Genomic DNA, 21,008 nt, shown 5'->3' with positions numbered 1-21,008 from the left:
CCCAAATTATTTTTTAAACAAAGTATCTTTAAAATGTTCATTTTAAATATTTAAATGTTTCTCTTAAAGTAAGGATTTTGTCTCATTCAAACAATTACGTATAAAACTCTTCAAAGGTCATTTAAATAAAAATCTAAAACTTTTTCAACTATTAAGTATTTGATATCAAAAGAAGTATATATTTTAACCTCTATATTAGCTCTTAGAAAATCTGATAAGTATTCAAACCATAATTTCATTATTTAGCTGTGGTATCCTGGAACAAACACTATTAAGTGAAAAATCCTTTATTGGAGCCTGTAATCTACCATTTATGTGTGACCTCTGGAAGTGATGTAACCTCTATGAATTCCAGTTACCTAACCTTTAAAAATTATAACTCCTATAACATCTAACTTATAGAGACATATTATAAAGATCAAAAATGATATCTGTAAAGTGCTTTATAAATTTTGAAATGTCAGCTACTAAAAATAAGACTATTTAAAAAACTTAATATTGTCATAAATTATCCCTTTACTCCTTAGCCTCAAAATGATCACTGAAACAAGTTTTACAAACTAATTCCTTAAAATGGCAATGAGAATATTGACAGTACTCCATTTTCATCAACAGTGAAAATTTTAAACTAGTTTAATTCTTACAACAAAAAATATCTCCAATAATGAGCATTCAATCCTTTAAACTGACTGTCAATAGAATGATTTAAGGGAGGTTGTGGAAAAAACAGGGGAAGTGTGAACAACATAAAGCTATCCAAGTTTAAGTAGCCATGACCCTAGATCCTCAATAAGGCAGTAAGATTCATCAAGGAACTGAACATATCCAATCCTAGTTTTTCAGATGAATGGAATGTTAACTTACAAAAATATTAAGTGTACTCATAAATACAAATGCTCCAAAAGGAAATGTGTTTTTATATGTGTCTTTGTACACATATAAGCAATTAGTGCTAATTAGGATACAAATCAGTAGTCAGAAAATAACATCATAGGCTTTCCCAATTCTATAATTCTTAAGATGTGTGCATGTGCGATTAAACAGACCTTGATAAGTCTTTAAAAAGTTATAGGATTCTCCATATGCAGAATAATTTAATAGTTGTAACAGAAAAACAAGCATCAGATTCAAAATCAACAATTATTCATACTAATTGTGCACAGGGAGGTATAATTAGTCTTACTGTTAGAAGACCATAGTTTTCTAATTATTCTAATACAATTAGAATAATTATAAAAATTTAAATTATTTCTGTTAAGGGGTTGAAAATTCAAAAATTCATAGCAAAGTAGATTTTAGATAATTAGAATGTCAAATTTTTGATTTTTTCAAATAAATACTACACTTACACTCAAGGGACATCTTCACTTAAAAGCCTTTGTCACAAATCTGAATCTTTATTGTTCTGAAATAAAAGTTATAAACATAACTCAAAACATAAACTTCAATTTTTCAGTCTCAGAAGGTGTGGTTCAATGCCCATATCACATGTAACAAGAAAACTTCCTTAAAAAAAAGGAAAAAAAAGTACTATAAGAAGTCTTTCATAAAAATGAAAATGCACCCCTTGGGTTTTTTTCCTCATCTCATTTTAGTTTGTATACAGGTGGGCATCAAAAGGTCTGCATTTTCCTCAGTATAGTTCTTGCTATGACACTTGACGGACTTTTTGCCACTCAACAAATTCATCAAGAAGAACAGGCCCTAAAAATATGGGGGAAAAAAACTTTTATTAGTGAAAATTAAATAGTTTACTTTCCTAATTACCCAAATCCTTCCAGGACTATTCCAAAACCCACCCTCATCCACAGTAAAACTTTTTTCAGTAAAACTTTCCAGCCCCCTTCCTAAAAAGTCACATTATGTTGTCTATACTGCATATTTCAGCATTATAAAATGAGACTAATAATAAAACCTCTAAGAGATAGAATGTGAGATCACAGGGCATGTGATTTTAAAGCAAATTAAGTATTCCAAATGCCCTCTATGAAATCCCCAGTAAATGGGCTATCCTCTGTGTGAACACTTCCACTGACAAGCAACTACTTCAAAATGCAGTCTATTTTCATTTTTAGCAAGTTATATTTACATAAAAGTCAGAGTCTCTTTATACATTGATCTTAGTAGATCTGCCCTCTGCATCTAACCACAATAAACTATCTTTCAAAGTAAGAGATCAGAAAAATGGTGAAAGTAACTATTATATTCTCTCACCCTAAGATTTCTTTTCTTCTGATTAAAAATCTTTTAGTTATTCTCCATGAAACCTAGTTTTAAGTCTTAACATGTTATCCCCAGAACTCAACAATATATTAGACCATGGTCTGACTATAGGAAAAGGAAACCAGAACTATCATTTCTCCTGATTTAGACTTGCTTCCATTAATGCTATTTCAGATTGCCACAAGTTTTTTAGAAGCCTTATCCTACAGTCAACTAAAACTCCTTCCATGTTCTCTTTTTATCTGGTATTTCTTCAGCTGATTTCTTTTTAGTTTAAATGCAGAAATTCTATTTCCATTAAATGTTATCTTAAGATTATGTTCCCCCATCACTGTAATCCATTTATTTTTGAATTACATTTTATCATTAAACATATCACTCCTTGAAGTATGTCAAATAAATTTGTGTGCCTTGTCCATTAATTCAAATCATTTCTTAAAATGATTTGCATGACTAAGACAAGAACAGAATATTTAATTGATTGTTTTAGTCGTTTGTCTCAAGATATAAGTTAAAATGAAAGGATTGTCCAAGTATGTAGTCTATAGTACCTAAAATAAGCAAGCCAGGTAGCATATAGATAAAGCAATAGACCTAGAAATCAGGAAAACTTCAAATCAAATCCTGCTTTATATACTTTCTAGCTAGCTGGATAACATTGGGGAAATCACTTAACTTGATATGTCTCAGTTACTCCATTTGTAAAATGGGGGGATAATAATAGCACCTATACCCTCAGACTGAAAGGATCAAATGAGATAATATTTTTAAAGCTTTCTTCAAATCTTTAAAGCACTACCTAAATATTAGATCATGTTCTTGTCATTATAGTGCATAGCACATAGTAGGCACTACATAAATGTTAATCATCACCATTTCTAAAATTAAGTACAACTGTGATACATCACAATATGGAGATAATTTGTGGCTGAAACCTTTTCTAGTTTGGGAAAGGATACCAGCTAATACCAGCCTAATAACAAAATAACAAAAAAATTATTCAAGAGGCCAGATTAGTTTGGAGAGAAAATTGACTACTGGATAATTTTTTCTAGCCAAGGAAACTCAGTATTTATAACTATAAAGGAGTGCCATGAATTGTATTGTTTAGAAAGTGAGTCCACAATGCTAAAAGATAGATAAATGAACTAATGTATCTTCCCCTAATACAAAGCTGAGCACTCATTAAATTAAAAAAAAGTTGTTCAAATTTGGTCACCGTTTTTAAGTAGAGGGATTCATGCTTATAAGATTTTTTTAAAAAAAGCTTTGCCTTTCTGGTATTTTTTTTTCTTCAGAAAGACAGAAAATATGACTATGAACTCAGATTATTTTTATAAGGATATTTTCTTTTTTACAGAAGCTTTTAGAAAAATAATTGATTATTTTCTAAAGGAAGGTTTGTGCTGAAAATGTAGAGCATAAAAAATAACTGGACATCCAAGGATTTTAAATGAATAACCACAACAGCATTCTTTAAACATTGTTAAATTATTTTAATTTAAGGGAAACAGGTTGCTATTAAACTTAAGCTAGAATTATGCAAATGATAAATATTTAAATAGGTAATCTTACAGTATCAGGTTTAAGAACAATCTACTTTCAGATTAAAATATTATACTTACATGCACCATCTTCATCATAGTTACTAAGATCTGCATGGACAGTTCTGCTGAATTCTAATACATTGTACCACTGATCTTTGTTCATAACTCGATATTTCGATTGCTAGGAAAAATGGAATATAGATACTTGGAATACTATGCATGCATTTATTGATTGGTGGACACACCCTTAGCAAATTATTTTTCATTTTTCTTAGGGTCAGCCTAAGTATTTTGTTCTTTTGTTCCAAATAAATATTGACTCTATAATGTGTGTATATGTACATATACATTTAAAAGATGATTATATTTCCTTATATTATGAAATCTGCTTTTAAATACTAAACACCTTTTAAGTTCCCTGCAATTTTTTCTTTTCCAAACTAATAATGAGAAGAAGGCAGTTGACTTCCTTGCAGAGAAGTTTGTTTCTAGTTTTTAAAAGTTCTGGATCTACAAACCCATACAACATATGAACTTTTACACTACTACATTCACCATAACATAATTTAAAGAAAACTTTTTTTTTTTTAAAACATGCTGCAAGAAATTTTTCATCAGTGGGGGAAAAAACAAAAAAAACAAAACTACAGTAAAATAGTTGGAAGAAAGCATGAGAAACAGGAAAAAAGAGTCAACATAATTACAGGATGGAAATCAAATAGAGGAAGACTACAGGTAATTTTTAAAAGATAGTACCATATAAATAAAACATACTAACTGATAAGATACTCCCCTTCCAAAGGCAGCAACTATAATCCAAACAGTTTTCTGCATATGCCCAAATATATAGTCAATACCCAAATATATAAGTATATAGTTTTTAGAAGAACTGTGTTCTGATTGAGAATAAGTAGAAAATTATGACATAAGTATTTATGTATATTTCAAGTCTTATTAGATGAAAGTAGAAGTCTTGGGGTCCTTGTATCTATGAATCATTAATAATTTTAAGATATATAAATGCAAGTCTCTAGATTTTATTTTGGAATAGCTTAGAGAGTACCACAAACCTTAATATTAGATTTATACCAATAAAGATAAAGAAAAACATTTTTATATGTCAAAAAACCCAAGAATCTGTTTTGCCACAGTAAATACACAGAATTTTTGGCATGGCAAGATGTTATTTGTAATGATTCAGCAATGAAACCTCGTTTTAGAAATTAATTGCTGTTTTACAGATTATTAATCAATGATAGCTATAATTTACTACAAATTTTTAAACTATCTACTACAATTAAGCAGTCTGGAAGAAAAGTATAAAGCTTGAAATCTCTATGTCTTAAAATTAAGTTGATTCATGAAGTATCATGCTAATGGAAAACTGGACATTTTCAAAATAATAAACAAGATACCTCCAAGTACTGGTAGAATACTGAAAACAGTGGCCATGTCCTTCCAAGCAAAAGAGCTAACATAGATTTAGCAGTATCAATATCAAGGCTTCTCTGGTCCTTATCCTAAAATTTGGGGGAAAAAAAAATTTGAAAAAAGTACTGTCTCAGTATATAGGATTTTCTTTAAAAACCACTAAATATAAAAATTGCACCTACCCTTGCAAAATCAAAGGCATATCTGTAGATATTCTTAAAAGATGAAATATCATTCAACTGTGAGCGCAAAAAATCAAATTTGCTCTGTAACTTTTCTGTGCAGTCACACCTTAAATAAAAATCAAATTTTATAATCAAGAGGTTAATAAAACCATAGTTAGGGTACAAATTTAAGTATTTAAATAATTGAAATGAGATTGAAAATGCCAATGTTTACAAATCTATAACAACAAAATACACAATAGTATGCTTTATGCTAAGTACTATACATGGCCCTTTTTTAAAAAAATAAGAATCTATTCTTTTGATAACTTTCTAGGGGAGAAAAAACCCTTTGATATAAAACCACCCATTCTCTACCACACTCTGATTCAGCCTCTACCCCAAAAAGTAGCAAAAAGGTCCTATGTTAGTGTTGGGAATCAAGAGGGAACTGGCTCCAACCAGGGAAAGAGAAATGTCCATGACTAGGTCTATTAAATCTTCGGAATCATCCAAGACACATAAAGATGAACTGAACTGCCCAGGGTCATACAAGCATTAGTGGTAGAAGAGAAATTTGAACTTAGGCTTTCCTAATTTTAAGCACAGGACTCCACTACTATAGAGTATCTCATGAATATTTTGAAATATGAAATAATAGAATAGTATTCCTGAGTAGAACATTATCATAGTGAATAGTTATCAACTAATGCCAATACAAGGAAACTTAACTAATATGGCCTCTACCTGCCAATTGCTCTGAAAATCCTTTCAGAAAAATACTAGTCATAAGAGATAATCCATAAACTTGCTGTTTTACAGATTATTAATCAATGATAGCTATAATTTACTACAAATTTTTAAACTATCTACTACAATTAAGCAGTCTGGAAGAAAAGTATAAAGCTTGAAATCTCTATGTCTTAAAATTAAGTTTAAAATTAAAAAATTAAAAATAAAGCTGGAGGTTTTAAGAGGCAGAAAGAGAATGAGAAAGAGAAGAGAGGCAGAAATATCATATTAGTATTACAGTCTTAATTTAAAACATCTACTTCTGATAAACAAAAGGCAAAGCTAATAATATTCCTAATAAGTTGGTGTAAAGTGATCTGCAAACTGTAAAGCAAGTTATATATACCCACTGACACAATTATCCCCAAAATGTAAAGCCTTTTGTGGGGAGCCTATTTTCATTTCTCTCTCTCTCCCTAAATCATATCAATCAAACAATATTTAATAAGCATATGGTATGTATGGGCCAAGCACTACAGGTAAGGACTAGGAAGACAAGCACTAACAATGTAACAATCCCTACTCACAAGGAGCTTACATTCTAATACAGGAGACAACAAATACATATAAAAATATATACAGCACCAATATAACATTAGTAAATATATATACACATACAAAGTAGTGAAATATAAAACAGTTTGGGAAGAACAACACTAGCAATTGGGGGAAATCAGGAAAGGTTTCATGCAGAAAGCACATTTTCAGAGCTGAGAGTTTAACTCTGGTCATCTGACTCCAAGACCAGTGTGAAAAACTGGAAAAAAAAAAATCAAATGACCAAGAGTTGGCAAATGATTGGGCAGACTGATATATTAATACAATAAAGCACTAGACCATCAAGAAAGACAAATGTGAAAACAATACATAAAAATGAAACATTCTATATGAACAAGTCAAAGTAAAAAAATGCCAGAGAGCAATATTCAGGGCATTTTCAAAATGTTCTGAGAGATGGTTTACTAACAAATGGCAACTGCCATTAGCTTTTCAAAGAACAACAACCAAAAAAATTACAATGGAACATGCAAGTAACTTTCAAAAATGTATATCCATTGTCATGAAGACAAATGAAAGATCTAGGAAAGTCAACATGGCATCCTTTATTCACTGAAATTAATCCCCTGGTACATACATTTATATTAAAAGTAGCCTTGACTCAAGACAAACTCATTATTCCAGAGACAGTACATTATAAACAAAACAAAAAATCTTGTAAACTACACTTAGAAAGTAGGCCAGCTTTTAAAAAATTATACATGAACATATGTAAATACACTGATACACACACTGATACAAACATATATATGTATATATGTTTAAAGAACATAAGGACAGAAAAGACCAGCTGTTCTTCATATCTTCAACAAGAGATTATAGGTTTAAGCTGTAACATGAAGGACTTATGAATGAAGATTATGAAGAAAGGCTATAAAATCTTTTCTTCTGTCCTTCAAGATCTTAAAAGTCAATTAAGACTAACGTGCCTAAAATGGCTTAAGTAAACTTCTTTCCCAAAAGTCAGACACTGACTAGATTAGTATTTTCCAACAAATATTTTGTAATGTACTGGGATACCTTAAGTTCAAATAGACTTTAATCTAAACTTTGATCCCTGGTCTTTGTCTATACTCCGGTTTCTTTCTCCGAATCCTCTTCGCCAAAGTAAATAAATCCATGTGTTTCCTTTCACTCTCCACAATAATGACCATATTTTGGTTCACCTTTGATATATAAGCTTGAAATTTCTTATCTAAATCCTCTTTCTCACCCTTACTCTTGATGGTATTTTAGCTAATATAACAATTAGCTAATATTGTTAAGCTCTTTCACTTGTCTCTTTTCGACATTAGAGTCAAGTAAAATCTTTTCAAAGATACTTTTGTCACCAGCATAACATCCATCTTTTCCCCAGAACTTTTTTCTTAGTAAATGAAGAGAAAACCCTCTCTTACCCAAAGTTATACCAAAACAAATTTCTTAATTTATAGTTGTAACATAAAATGAAAAACTTGAAAAGCAAATTCCTCCATATCCTATGATTATTGAAAATTATACGATATACAAAAATTATAATTTCTTGGAGAAGTTAAAAGCAAAGTTAGAATAAATGCCTTTCTATAATGTCAATCTTAAGAGGAATATGAATAAAGATTTAACAAAATAAATGATCAAAATATGAGAAAAGAACAAGGTAATTCTAGTTTCTTTAATCTAGAAAAGCTGAATAGCTTGAGCTAAATATATGGATTTACCAATTCTAAGTGAAACTGCCCATTCATCCATAAGAGTTACTTGAAAACTTTTGAAGTACCAGATTAACATATGGTATATTAACATATAGTACATTCTTCTTACATCTGATACATGAGGCAGTTAGGAGTAGAAATCAAAGTTGTCTTTGGAGAGAGCAAGACTTAGATCCAAATCCTGCCTCTTACATATATTATGTGATCATGGGCATTATCACTTAACATATCTCAACATCCTAAATAATTCTCTAAAATGAAAAGTTATAAACAAGTTGGCCAAAGGGCATCAGGGAGCTGTTATACCAGAACTTCCTAAAAGTGATGAAATCACAAGGCTAGGCTTACACACATACAATTTGCTATTATCTTCTGTACACTCCTCAGCTGTACTCTATTGCAGTTTCCTGAGGTATAAACTTAAGAGGTTTCCAGAAAATGATTAAGAAATTACCTAAAATTACCTGAGCAGGTTTGCATTACTTATAACCACTGTGACTAGCACAAAGAAAACACACAACAAAGATTTGGTGAATTAAAAAAAAAAAAAAAAAAAAAAAAAAAAAAAAAAAAAAAAAAAGACTGCTTTGCAAATGGTTACTGTATAATTTCAGATCAACTAGGGCAGTGAAATTTTATTCTGTTCAATACAAATAAATCCAATACAAATAAAATCCTAGATCATAGGACCAAATATTAGTATTATTCAACCATGTCTATTCTCTGGACTATTACTTTATTTTATTCTGTTTTGTAAGATGTCTAAGAAGACTGAATAAATTCTATGCAATGTTTATGGGCTGGCTAATTACTGCTGTAATAAGTTTATTATAGCACAAATTGCTAAATATTTAGAAGTACTCAAAATGCTTTATTTTTAGCATAACAAGTTAGCTTTAACAAGATTTTTATGTAGTCTTACTTTTGTATAATTAAAACAATGACATTTGTTGATTAAAACAAAAAAATCTACTCTAAATTAAAAAAGACAAAAACATTAGTATAACCAACTAACAGTTCTATAAAGACATATATTACCAGAGACATAAAGACATATATAACCATATATAACCAGAGACAATTATAAAACATAAAAATATATGGCTCAAACCAGTAAGGATTTTTACAGAAGTAAATGTAAACTCATATACATTTACACTCTGGAAATCTAGAAAATACCTATATTATCTCAGTGGCAAATGTAAGATTAACAAAGTGAAAAAAAAATTAATAATTTAACTATATGAAAATTAAAGAAAAAAAATTTAAATCCGGATTCAAATTCCAGCTCTATTTATTATCCAAGGAAAAGAGTGACATAGTAAAAGAGGGCTAGATTCAGAGTCAGAAAGACCTAAAATTCAAATTCTGCGCCTTAGAAACACAATACTTGCATGACCCTGGGCAAGTCAGAACCGAAGATTCAATTTCTTCATTTGCAAAAAAGGAGGGGATTGGACTAGATGATATAGTTTTCCAGCTCTAAAATTCTATCATCATCCTTAAGGACAGAACTGGACTTCAGAAAAAGGAGGCCTGGACATAAAGATACTCAGAGAATAACCCTCCTACAAACTAGATTCCTATATGCAGAAAAAAGAATTTCTAGATTCCAAAAATAAGCAGACATCCTATTAATCTATGAATCCATAGTTCCCTAATCAAAAGGACCACTGAATTTTAACAATCATGCATTTTGGTGGAAAGCTTTTTTTCACCCTTTCAAGTACAGAGTTAAATGCACATGGGTTAAAATAAAACCCCAAATCAAAGTTGGAAAAGAAAAACCTTTATAAATATTCACTCAAAGATTTACAAATACCTATCAGTGATTCTGAGAAAATTATAGAGCACATAACATCGGTAAAATTTTCAAATAAGCTATTAAATGAGTTGTTTTTATTGGGTTTTATTATTGTTTGTTTGTTTTTAAAAGGCTCTTACTGTAATGAAGTCATCCCCTTTAACCATTCTTCCTTGGTAAAAAATCCCATGCTTTCAGCCTCCAATTTCCAGGCTAAAACTAACATAATAATCTGGAAAGAACAGAACATAAAGGATGGGGGAAGGGAAGGGGAAGAGAGTCAGCATAGAGATAATAATTTCTGTAGTTTATCATGGAGAACATTCACATAAATATTTCAATTTTTAACTATTAACATAGCCTTTGGAATTATCAAAAATTCCAAATTTTAAGGAATTTTAGATGAACTAAATTCCTGAGGCTAAAACATTCCATCACCATTAACTGAAGGCATAATCTCTCTCTGTTTACACAAATATTCTCTGATGGGAAAGGAAAACATGAAACCAAATTAAATAAGAAACCAGAAAATAAGCAAGTAAATCCATGGTAAAACAGGCAGAGGAAATCATATAAATTTAGGGTGGGTGGGTTAGGAGCCTTACAGATTATCTAGTCCAATCCTCTCACAATAATTCTACTTAAAAATAAACCAAGTTGACAAGTTACTCCCACCATACTCAAAAATAAAACATACATTTTCAGGCTCAACACCAATATCTTCACAAAACTTTTCCATTCCTTCTGGCCCTACAACTTCATCAGGACCTTCAAAAACAAAAAATGAGAAAAATCTATAAGTATCTATTGTCATATAGAGTTTAACATCAATAAAAATTACTAGCAATTATACAAATTTATGATAAAAATGGAAAGTTTTGAACTTACAAACCATTAAAAATTCAGGAATAATGTAACTTTTAAATAATAAATACACAATGTGAAACTAAAGTAATACAAAAATAAAGACATTTAACTTAATGTCTGGTTCTTGGATACTAATTCAGCATATATACCAATCAAATATTTGCTGAGCATCTACTATGTATTAAGGCAGTGGTGTACTTAAGGAAGTATATTTAATACCTGACCTCAACGGACCAGAGTAAACGTCAGTCTAGAATTAAGATCTGGAAGGAACTTTAGAAAGACAGCTTCTAATCTCATAATTTTACAGATGAAGGAACCTGAGATTAATGTTAATTTGATTTGCTTCTAAGATCTCGTAAGTACCAAGATCATTGGTAAAAATCAAAACTAAAGGCTTCCTGCTATGACACCACAATTCAAGTGTGATTTATGGAATTATTTTCAAAAGTTATTTTAGTTTTTTTTAAAGACACAAGTTAGAACTAGACCTATAATTTTAACTAGTATAAGGATATTTCCTTTATTGATTTAGGCAGGCATCTTCCCTGTATAAGAGTGACCTGGAGCCCAGAGAAGTTCAGTAATTTGACCAGATTATTTGAGGAAGGACTTGAACCCAGAACTTCCTGGCTTTAAAGTTGACTGTCTCTGCACTCTACCATACTGCCTCTCATTCATTAATACAAAATTTGACAGGCTTCCCTATACTATGACAAATTGGCCTTAATTAGGAATTTCACTTCTTGACTTTTAAATAGTTATAAAAAATACCTTCTTTGTTCTCACAATTTGAAAGAAGAACATCACCAAAAGTGAATTTTTATAAAGGATACAGAGTACAATGAATGATGTGAGTCAGATTCAAAGATAATCTGACAATACTAAACATGAAGCCAAATTTAAAAAATGTGAAAGCTCTATACTTGGGTTCCAAAAAAAAAAAAATTCAATTTTTCAAGTAAGGAAATGGAGAAGGCATAATTTATACATATGAAGTTTTTCTAAAAAGATCTAAGTATTTAAATAGGACTGCAAGCTCAATGTGAGTCAAATCTGATATGACTAAAGAGATGCCAGAGCTCAAATAAGAGGTAAAGCTAAGAGGAATAAGGATATGCTAGTTCTGCTTGTACTGTTTTGGCCAGACCAGATCTGTAACAATATTCTGGGTCCATTCTGAAAGGAAATGTTAAAAGAATATCAGGATAAAGGGTCTCTAGGACATAACATATAAAGAGCAGTTAAACAATCAGGAATTATTTAGCCTGGAGATTTCTCAGAGATATCTTCAGAGAAGTCTCAGCTATCTTCTAGTATATTGAAAAGATGAACAACTAGGCTTGTTCTACATGGCTCCAAAAGGCCGAATTCAAAATAAAGGTAGAAACTTAAAAGACAAATTTAGCATATAAGGAAAAGTTTCCTAATTATCAGAACTATCCAGACATAGATAGCCCAAAGTATATATCAAAAACCTTTGGAGGTAATAGATTTACCATACATTTAGAGGACTTTAAGCGATGACAGGATAATCACTCCTTTGATACTATTGTTGAACAAGTCCAAGCATAAACAGATCCCTGCAAGCTACATACAAATTAACATTATCCTATACCATATTTTATTTATTTTGATAAATATTTCCCATTTACATTTTAAACGATTCCGCTCTTTTGGGAGTTTTGCAAAAATCTGAAGCAAGAGAGTTCTGAATTTGATACCTCTGTTGTAATAAAATGTATGAATTTGGAAAAAAAAAAAAAAGATCACTGAGGCCCCTTTCAATGTTGTTTTTCTGATGAGCTGGGTTATCTTATTTTAGTAGAAAAATTTAATTCCTGAAGTTGCTAATGTCTATTAATGATCCAATCTATAAATAAGCAGGCTAAATCTAGCTGAGAATTTTAACAGTCTAATTTAGTTGAAGTCTAAACACCTTTGTAGGACTGTTAACACATAATTTTAATTGTAGTAAAGAATAAACATATTCTTTTGTTCACAAAGTTAATTATTGGTTTTTTAAAATATTCTTTTGATAGTTTAAGAACCTCTAATGACAAAAGCTCAATAGTACCAATATATTTCAAAGAGAAATATTTATTAAATTCACTGAAACTGTCCACTGATAGACATTAGCTTGGACAGAAAAAATATATAACCTCCTTAGGATGACATATGAACTCTAATCAAATGCAATTTTTTTTTTTCTTTTTCTGTTAGGATAGTTATTGTTCTATGTGTAAGATTTATTGCTAATAGGCGATACTGATATAAAAAGGAAAATAATCAATGCACACAACTAAGAAAACAGTTTTCTCTAGTGAGTTTAAAATTACATAGATAACTCTAAAGCAGATGAAAAACAAAAGGAATAGAAAGGCACTGTAACCTACTTTTTTTTTTTTATAAAACTTTGAAGGGAATTTATAAAAAAAGCAAAGAAGTGAAATCATGCCTAGAAATTAATATGAATTCATTAATAGCAAGTTATGTCATACAACCTTCATTTCCTTTTTTTTTTTTAATTATTAGATAAATAGCATAGTTTTACTTCAGCAAAAGCATTTAATAACAGTGCCACATATCCTTGGTGGGGACTAGATGAGAACACATTTAAGTGGATTCAAAATTTGTTAACTGTCCTAGTCAAACCCAAAGAATAGTGACTGTGATCAAGAGTCTAGTGAAATATAAGAGGGTTCACTCCTTGGCATCTTTATTAATTACATCCATGGAAGGCATAGACATTAAATACGCAGATGATGCAAAACTATATGAGATTTTTAATATATTAAATGACAGGCTCCAGAACTAAAAGACTCACTCTATATCAGCCTCTCTAATAAAATGAAAATAATTATAAAACACTGTACTTGGGTTCAAATAAGTACAAGATGGGAAAGACTTGGCCAAAAGGCAGCCCTTACGAAAAAAACAAAACAAAAACAAAAACAAACCCCCCCCACATTTCTTAGTGGACTGTAAAGTCAACAGGAGTCAGCAGTACAACGTAGAACCCAAAAAATGCTAATACAATCTCATATTACATTAATAGCAGCATACTGGAGAGATTAAGAAAGATGATAGTACTATTATAGTCTGTCCTTATAGGACACCACAGTGTTCAATTCTATGCACCCTATTTTAAAAGGGACATTGAAAAGCTAAAGTTTATTGATGATTAGTTCAAAGTAAGGTAACTCCATAAAAGCATTAGTTTGCAGGAGTTGGGGGACATAACTTTTAGAAGTAAAGATTGCCACACCATCACAAGTCTTAAAAAAATAAAATGGGCTGCTTGAAGATGAAGTATGCAGTTAGTGAATTTCCCATCACTGCAGGTCTTCAAACTGAGGCTAGATGACCACAAGATGGGGACAATGTATGTGGAATTCATGTTTTTAATAAAGTTTGGACTGAATTATCCCTGAAGATCCTTCAAACTTTTCAATTCCATGATTCTAATTTTAGAAAATTAAAATATTGATGCTAGGGTATATTTTGTCAATATCCTATAATAAATGGATTACTCTTTTTGTTTTTATAAATTGCTTCATAAGCAGTTCTAGTGGTAACATTAGGATAGCATAACAAAAAATGTACTTGGAAACAGTCTGAAATATACTGACCACAATTCTACTTGAATACCAAAATATTCCTGCTGGATTCCCTACCCCCTCACTTTCACTCTCTTGAAGTACTACATGGATCAGTTCAGAAAGCTACCACACATTTTTGGTGCCACCAATCTTACAAAAAAAATTAATTATGCCACCTCTCTTGTGAACAGGACAGAAATGGGTTCAAGTTAACTTAATCACAATTCTTCTTTCCTTTTTAAAACAAGAAGTTTTTCCAAGTTTAAACATTATACTGCAAATAGCAGAAAAGGTCTCCAAAACAAAGCAAGACTTGAAGATTTGCTGTGCAAGTCATTCAGCAAAATATGTATTAAAAGTGCTATTTTGCAAATCATAACTAATACCAAATACATGGCTTAATACCACCAAGCACTACAAGTAAAATAAAGTCCAAGTTTCCTTAATGTTTAAAAGGGAACAGTATAGTCAAATCACTTCCTGATTATCTTGTCTAGTATGGTACTGACTATCCTATAATTTCTGAAGCATACTATTTGGCTTACATTAATTTTGTAAAGATCTACATTCAATCTAAAATATAATCTAATCCTAACTGGCATATTTCGATTATACCTTTTGATTCCTCTTTTCTTATATAAAATTTTAAGAAAAAGTAAGTTTAAATAATGTATTAACATTTAATTTTATTAGTCACTAAGGGAAAGAATCTTCTTTTCATAGACCAAGAAAAAATCAGTTAAAAATTTGCTTAATGCTTTAATATTTTGCATTAAAGATTACATTCATCTACCTGCACTCAAAAAGTAAATGTGGGAAATTAACAATAATTTTCCATTTGAATAACAATTTCCCAGAAATTAAATTCATTCATTTCAGTGAGTGTGGGTTTTTTGGTTCTTCCTAAACCATATCATGCTAATAAACCTGCTCCATCAAAGTAGTATGATCTGCTCACCTTTAGAGTTAAAATTAATTCTTCTAGTTAACTCAGTAATCATTCATTAAATATTTCAATGCACTAACAGTTAACCTAAGTTTAAAGAAATGAACTCAATCTTCAATTTACTCCTCAGGGTATACTTTTAAGAACTAGGAGAATCATACTAATTTAGCTTGCTCTACTAGATATTTCTATATTAGGACACTAGAATTCTATCCTTACTCTCAATTTCTCTAAGTGACCTCCAAAATTAACTCTTTAAAGAAAGATACATCATAGAATCAAATATCTAAAGCTAAACAAGAGCTCAGAAGCCATCTTGTCCAATATCCTCATTATAGATAAGGCATTGAAACCCAGGAAAATGGAGTGACTTGCCCAAATTGGATACTTTTATTTACCCATATTAAAAAACATACTAAGCAATTTAAGTGTTATTTATAAAATATAGGCCTTCTGCAGTATAGAACATGCCTATCAAGAATACAAGAACACATCTCAATAAAGTTTAATGATAAAATAATTACAACTCTTTTAAAAGAACAATGTACTGTAAGAATTAGAATTACTTATTAGAACATAATTTAGACTTTAGATATTTTCATTCAGTAGGAAAATGAACATCTTACTCAAACTTAAAATTGGTTCTCTTCTATATTCTCTAAGAATAAGCCAACTAAATATGTAACTTTATATCTTATATAAATAAGAGATTATAATTATAGAGTAAGGCCAAAAATTTAAAATAGCCATAAAAACAAAATTATCAATACAACTATAAATACACAAAAGGAAAGGCTACGTTAATTAAATGTTCACATTCATTACTCTAGAAAGAAATTTATGAGATAGAAAAGCAATACAAAAGGCATTTAATTACACAATTTGCACAGCAAGTCAACAATATGTAGAGTGTAAATAACAAATTCATTCTCTTCAACTGGGAGTTTGGGGTTGTCTAGAAATGTGAGATGATAATATTTTTTCCCCTAGCCTAAAATAATTTTTTCATGATACTAAATCACTTTGTTTTCATCCAGATACTCTTGGGACCATTCAACTCAAAAAAATGTCACTTTTTTAGACAGAAATTTATATCAAATGTATAATAAATATAAAATATATATATACACATACAAGGCTACCTGAGGTAGCCCCCATATATATCTTTTGCCAGCAGCGTATAAGCAAAAATTTTAGTTGCCTTATTTTAAATAAAGCTACTATAAATAATTCAATTTCAGAAGTGATAGGGAGGCAGGCAGGAGGAATTGAGAAAAAGTGGGATTTGATTTTCAAGAAATAATGTGCCTCCAGTAGAAAATGTATTGTGGAGTTTTTTTTTTTATTATTAATAACTTAATAGGAAAAATATTAATATTAAAATAAAAGCGCATCAATTCTTGTATGTTTGTCACATTAATTTAAATGTTAAAAAATCATGTGAGAGAAATACTGTAACAATAATTTTATTACCTGCATATTCATAAAACCAAGCCAGGCACTTCTTGCTTGAAAAATGCTCCTCTCCACTTATTAGTTTAGCAGGGACTTGTGATCTGCAATAGCTTAAAAAAATGCACACACAAAGAAGCCTAAAATGTTATTTTTTCTGAATCCTTTTTAAAAATGGATAATTTCCATTCAAGTTTAATTCAATTTACAGTTATAATTATCAATATAAATTTGTGTAATAGAGAAAAACTGAATATTATTACTAGTGATTTCAAATAGCTTAAATCATATAATTTTTGGCTAACAAAATAAAAAAAAAATCTCAATTATCATTATTTCAAAAAAAGTAAAGACTTTAACATCATTTACCCAATATTTCAAAATACCACAGATGAGAAGCAAGGTAATCTAGTGGTCTGAATATAAGATTGATAGCTGGGAATTTCTGAATTCCAGTACTGTTACTGATGTATCGTGATTATTACTCATTTAATTTACAAAAATGATTATATTCACCAAACTTTCTATTTAATGGAAAAATTAATAAATGTTCCACACATTTTAGAAGCACAATTCTACATACTTACATAAATAATGTACCAAAGTGTTTTCCAAATCCCACCCCATCACACTAAAAAAAAAACCCTAAAGGATTATAAATTCTCTACCTTGGTTTAAAAAAAAAAAAAAAAAAAGTAAAAACATAATCTGGACCCACAGTTTTAAGTCAAGCATTTTTCATTCTAATCATCCACTTATGTGTTTTGTTCACAAACCACCTCATCAATAACATACACTGTTCCTCTCCAGATTCTGCCTTAATATAGTTCAAATAACTTTTATATCTCAAATTACTATGAAAATAATAAAGCTGAAAACACAATGACTTTAGAGTCACAGAACTTTCAAACAAAGGATTCAGTTTTTAATAGTCCAGTAGTAATCCTGGTTTATCAATGAGGACTCAATCAAGACTTGTACAACTAGTGAAAAAGGTTAGTTTGAGGAACTCAAAACTTGCTCAGCTTTCCATGCATAGTTATCCTGTATTAAGGATAAATTTAAATATAGAAAGAGCATAGAAAATACAGAAAAAGTAAAAATGTAGAAAAACAAATGATCAATACTTAAGTGATCCTGATATTCAGCACACAGGATAAATAGCTAAGTTAATGTTAACATAGTATAATGGTATTTATAGAAATGCCTTTTTGTTAGAAGGCATTTAAAAATATAAGTTCTTAAAAAATTCTAAATACCTCATGGTAGATAAGTCACCTTAACGTCAGTCACATGCCAGACTTAGTAAAGCACAGGAAGTATTTTTTAATGTATGTTCATTAAACACGGAGTAGTGGAATGGCAGTCAAATTCCAGAATGAGGTAGCAATAATCACCTCATTAAGACAGCAACACAGAAACTAAAGTGTCACTGATCACCTTAATGAGTAAAGAAATATTCTTCTTTTAGTTTCTTTTATTGAAGTGACAGTAGAAGAAGGAAGGACATGTGGCCTGTCTAGGAAAAAGGCCTGAATAACAGTGGTTCTCACCACTTCCAGTATTGCTATTAAAAGGCTAAGAAACTGCTTCAAAAAAGAAGGCTATTTTAATTTTTACACTGCTTTCTAAAACCTCCCATTCACTGGGCTCAAGCAAGCTCATTTAATGAAAGGGACCCAACAGTTCCCTAAGCCTAAACTGCTATGCCCGTCACGCTACGTCCCTGCTTTCAATGAGCTACCCTATCCTCCCCTCCCACCCCCCACGATATTGCAATGGCATCCAAGTGCTCAGAGATATACTCTTTTGGCCAAGCTTTGTCCTTTCCTTTTCAAAGATGTTACAAGGGATGTCTATCAAGTAAATTTCTAATATTTATAGGAATCCTAATCATGAAACGGTGGGGAGGCCAGGCTTTCCATATTCTGTACTGATGAGGGGTTTTGGCACAGGTGACGCGTCGGTCCCCTTAACGTAACTGGGGTTTTTCAGTGCGCCTGGATTTAAAAACCCTCCCTCAGTGATCTCCTAGGTTAAAACATATCCTTCACAGAGATGTCAAGCTGGGAGGTCGAGGATGGCAGGGGCAGTTTTCCTTTCCTTTGTACCACACCCAAGGCAGTTGTCAAGTCAAGACTTCTCAAGCTCTGCTCCTCCCTTCATACTCTGTAAAGAAATTCCAGGAGGTGACCCGTGCAAATCTGCACCCCTTCCCCGGGAGGATTTCACGAGGGCGGCGGAGGGAGTGCAGGGAAGGATGGAGAAGGGCACAGAGCATCCCCTCATCCCCCTCGGGCGCTATCCCGCCCCCGCCCCCCACAGCAGACAGACCCCAGGGCGGGGAGGCTCTTCCCCGCCCCCATAAGTGGGGGAAGTCTCGGGCAGGGGCTCCGCGAGCTTTGCGCGCGCGCACACTCACACTCACGTTTCCCCCGTGGGTCTGAGGCCGAGGGCCTTCCTCCCCTTCCGAGCCCAGGCCCCCTCAGGCAGTCAGCGAGGCTCGGACAGGGCTAGGCTGTGCCTTCGCCGCCTCCCCCCAGTTCCCGCCCTCCGGAGACTAGGCTACGCAGGGGCAGGGGCCGGGGCCAAGGCCCGGGCCAGGGAGGCGCTACCTGGAGATTTTACACTTCTTGAGGCCTCCGTCTTCCGCTACCGCCGCAGCCGCCCCGGAGGATTTTCTCTTCTTCTTCACCGGCATCTTCCGCCCTCCCCCGCGGGACGGGCAGGGGAGCGGAGCCGGTGGAGAGAGGGGAAGCCGTGCGCGGGCGGCCCCTCAGCGCTGGTCCCCGGTCCCCCAAGAGAGGAAAAAGAGGAGGCGCGGAGACGCCAGCCCGGTCCGGCCCGGCCCGATGCCGCCGCAGCCTCCCTTCCTGATTCTTCTCCGCTCCCTCCTCTTGGCACAGCGGCGGCCCCTGCGGCTCAGCCTCGGCGGCGGCTGCTCTGGCCACAGACTCCAGGAGCAGGAGGCTCAATACGACCCGGACACTAATCTACGGAGGAGGAAGTGACAGCAGCAGCGGAACGGGTCATTCAGAGAGGGCGGGGTCAAGTACTGGGCTCCTCCTCCCGGGGCGTGGTCTGAGTGGGCTTTGCGGAGGTGGGCGGGGTTTACTGCACGTGTTCTCTCTATAAGTTCCACACGAGGGGAAATGTTGACTTTCTGACCCCTGAGGGTTTCTGAATCTATCATTTCCTATGTTCTGCTCAAACTAGCGGCCCTGAAAGCCACGGTCCTTAGGATCCAGGATTGGCCCTAGCTGCCGCATAGTGAAGGTTATGGGGAGCCTCTGGAACCAGGGCAAAATTAGTCAATGAAAGGCTTGTTTCCGCCAGGCATTTATTAAGAGCTTAATATACGCCAGGCAGAGTGCTTAGTGGACACGTGGTAAGAAGCACTTTCAGCCCCTTCTCTGTTTCTCTGCCTCATTTTAAGAACTCTTATCTACATCCTCCTCCTAACATACAAATTGTCTCTGACTGTCCCACATTCCTCCTCAGCAAGTCTGGACTGTGAGCACTCCACTCTCAGATATCTTATTTCCTTCATATTAAAATTTCTTATCTTCTTCTTACCAAAAGATGAGTGATAATGGATCTAACCAGATAAATTAATTTGTATGATTTCTCTCTGATAAATGGTACTGTGTTCCAGGTTATATACTGAAGACATTGCTAATCTTTGGAATTTCAAACATTGGGGAATATAGGGGAGAAAATATTTGGGTCACGAAATGAGGTCTTTAAATTAGGCTTTTTTTTTTTTTTTTGGTCCATCTCTGTGTTTCTAACCTTCATTTCCACTTTCTATGCATTATGTACACACAGTTATAGATTTTTATATTAATTGGTCTTGTTGACTGCATTAAAGGTCTCAGTGAGAAAAGCATTGTGTTTGGAATCAAGACCCGAGTTTCCCTTGGGAAACTAT

General features: G+C 32.7%; 1 protein-coding gene across 2 annotated transcripts; it reads right to left on the bottom strand.

Moving 5' to 3' along the window:
• Positions 1-1,074: 1,074 nt before the first annotated feature.
• Positions 1,075-20,089, bottom strand: DCUN1D5 (defective in cullin neddylation 1 domain containing 5). Of its 2 annotated transcripts, XM_074304392.1 has the most exons (8): positions 19,693-20,089; positions 17,099-17,190; positions 10,908-10,978; positions 10,351-10,442; positions 5,384-5,492; positions 5,186-5,290; positions 3,849-3,951; positions 1,075-1,704 (listed from the first exon to the last, which is right to left on the bottom strand). In XM_074304392.1, exons 1-8 carry the CDS (start codon positions 19,776-19,778, stop codon positions 1,649-1,651), a joined length of 714 nt encoding a protein of 237 aa, XP_074160493.1. In that variant the 5' UTR covers positions 19,779-20,089; the 3' UTR covers positions 1,075-1,648. The 2 variants fall into 2 exon arrangements, with proteins under 2 accessions (XP_074160493.1, XP_074160495.1); XM_074304394.1 differs by lacking the exons at positions 10,351-10,442; positions 17,099-17,190; positions 19,693-20,089.
• Positions 20,090-21,008: the final 919 nt, after the last annotated feature.

This window comes from Sminthopsis crassicaudata, chromosome 3, assembly GCF_048593235.1.
Source record: "Sminthopsis crassicaudata isolate SCR6 chromosome 3, ASM4859323v1, whole genome shotgun sequence".
In the NCBI taxonomy this organism is placed as follows: Eukaryota; Metazoa; Chordata; class Mammalia; order Dasyuromorphia; family Dasyuridae; genus Sminthopsis; species Sminthopsis crassicaudata.
Note: the sequence above shows the minus strand (reverse complement) of the source record. Positions and strands in the feature narration are given on the sequence as shown.

Excerpts from the sequence above, each read along its gene's own strand:
- DCUN1D5 (XM_074304392.1), bottom strand. The coding sequence starts at position 19,778 with ATGCCGGTGAAGAAGAAGAGAAAATCCTCCGGGGCGGCTGCGGCGGTA. Across the intron at positions 10,443-10,907 it reads TTGGTGTTGAGCCTGAAAAT|ATTATTATGTTAGTTTTAGC; the intron begins GTATGTTTTATT and ends TGTTCTTTCCAG. Across the intron at positions 1,705-3,848 it reads CTATGATGAAGATGGTGCAT|GGCCTGTTCTTCTTGATGAA; the intron begins GTAAGTATAATA and ends CCATATTTTTAG.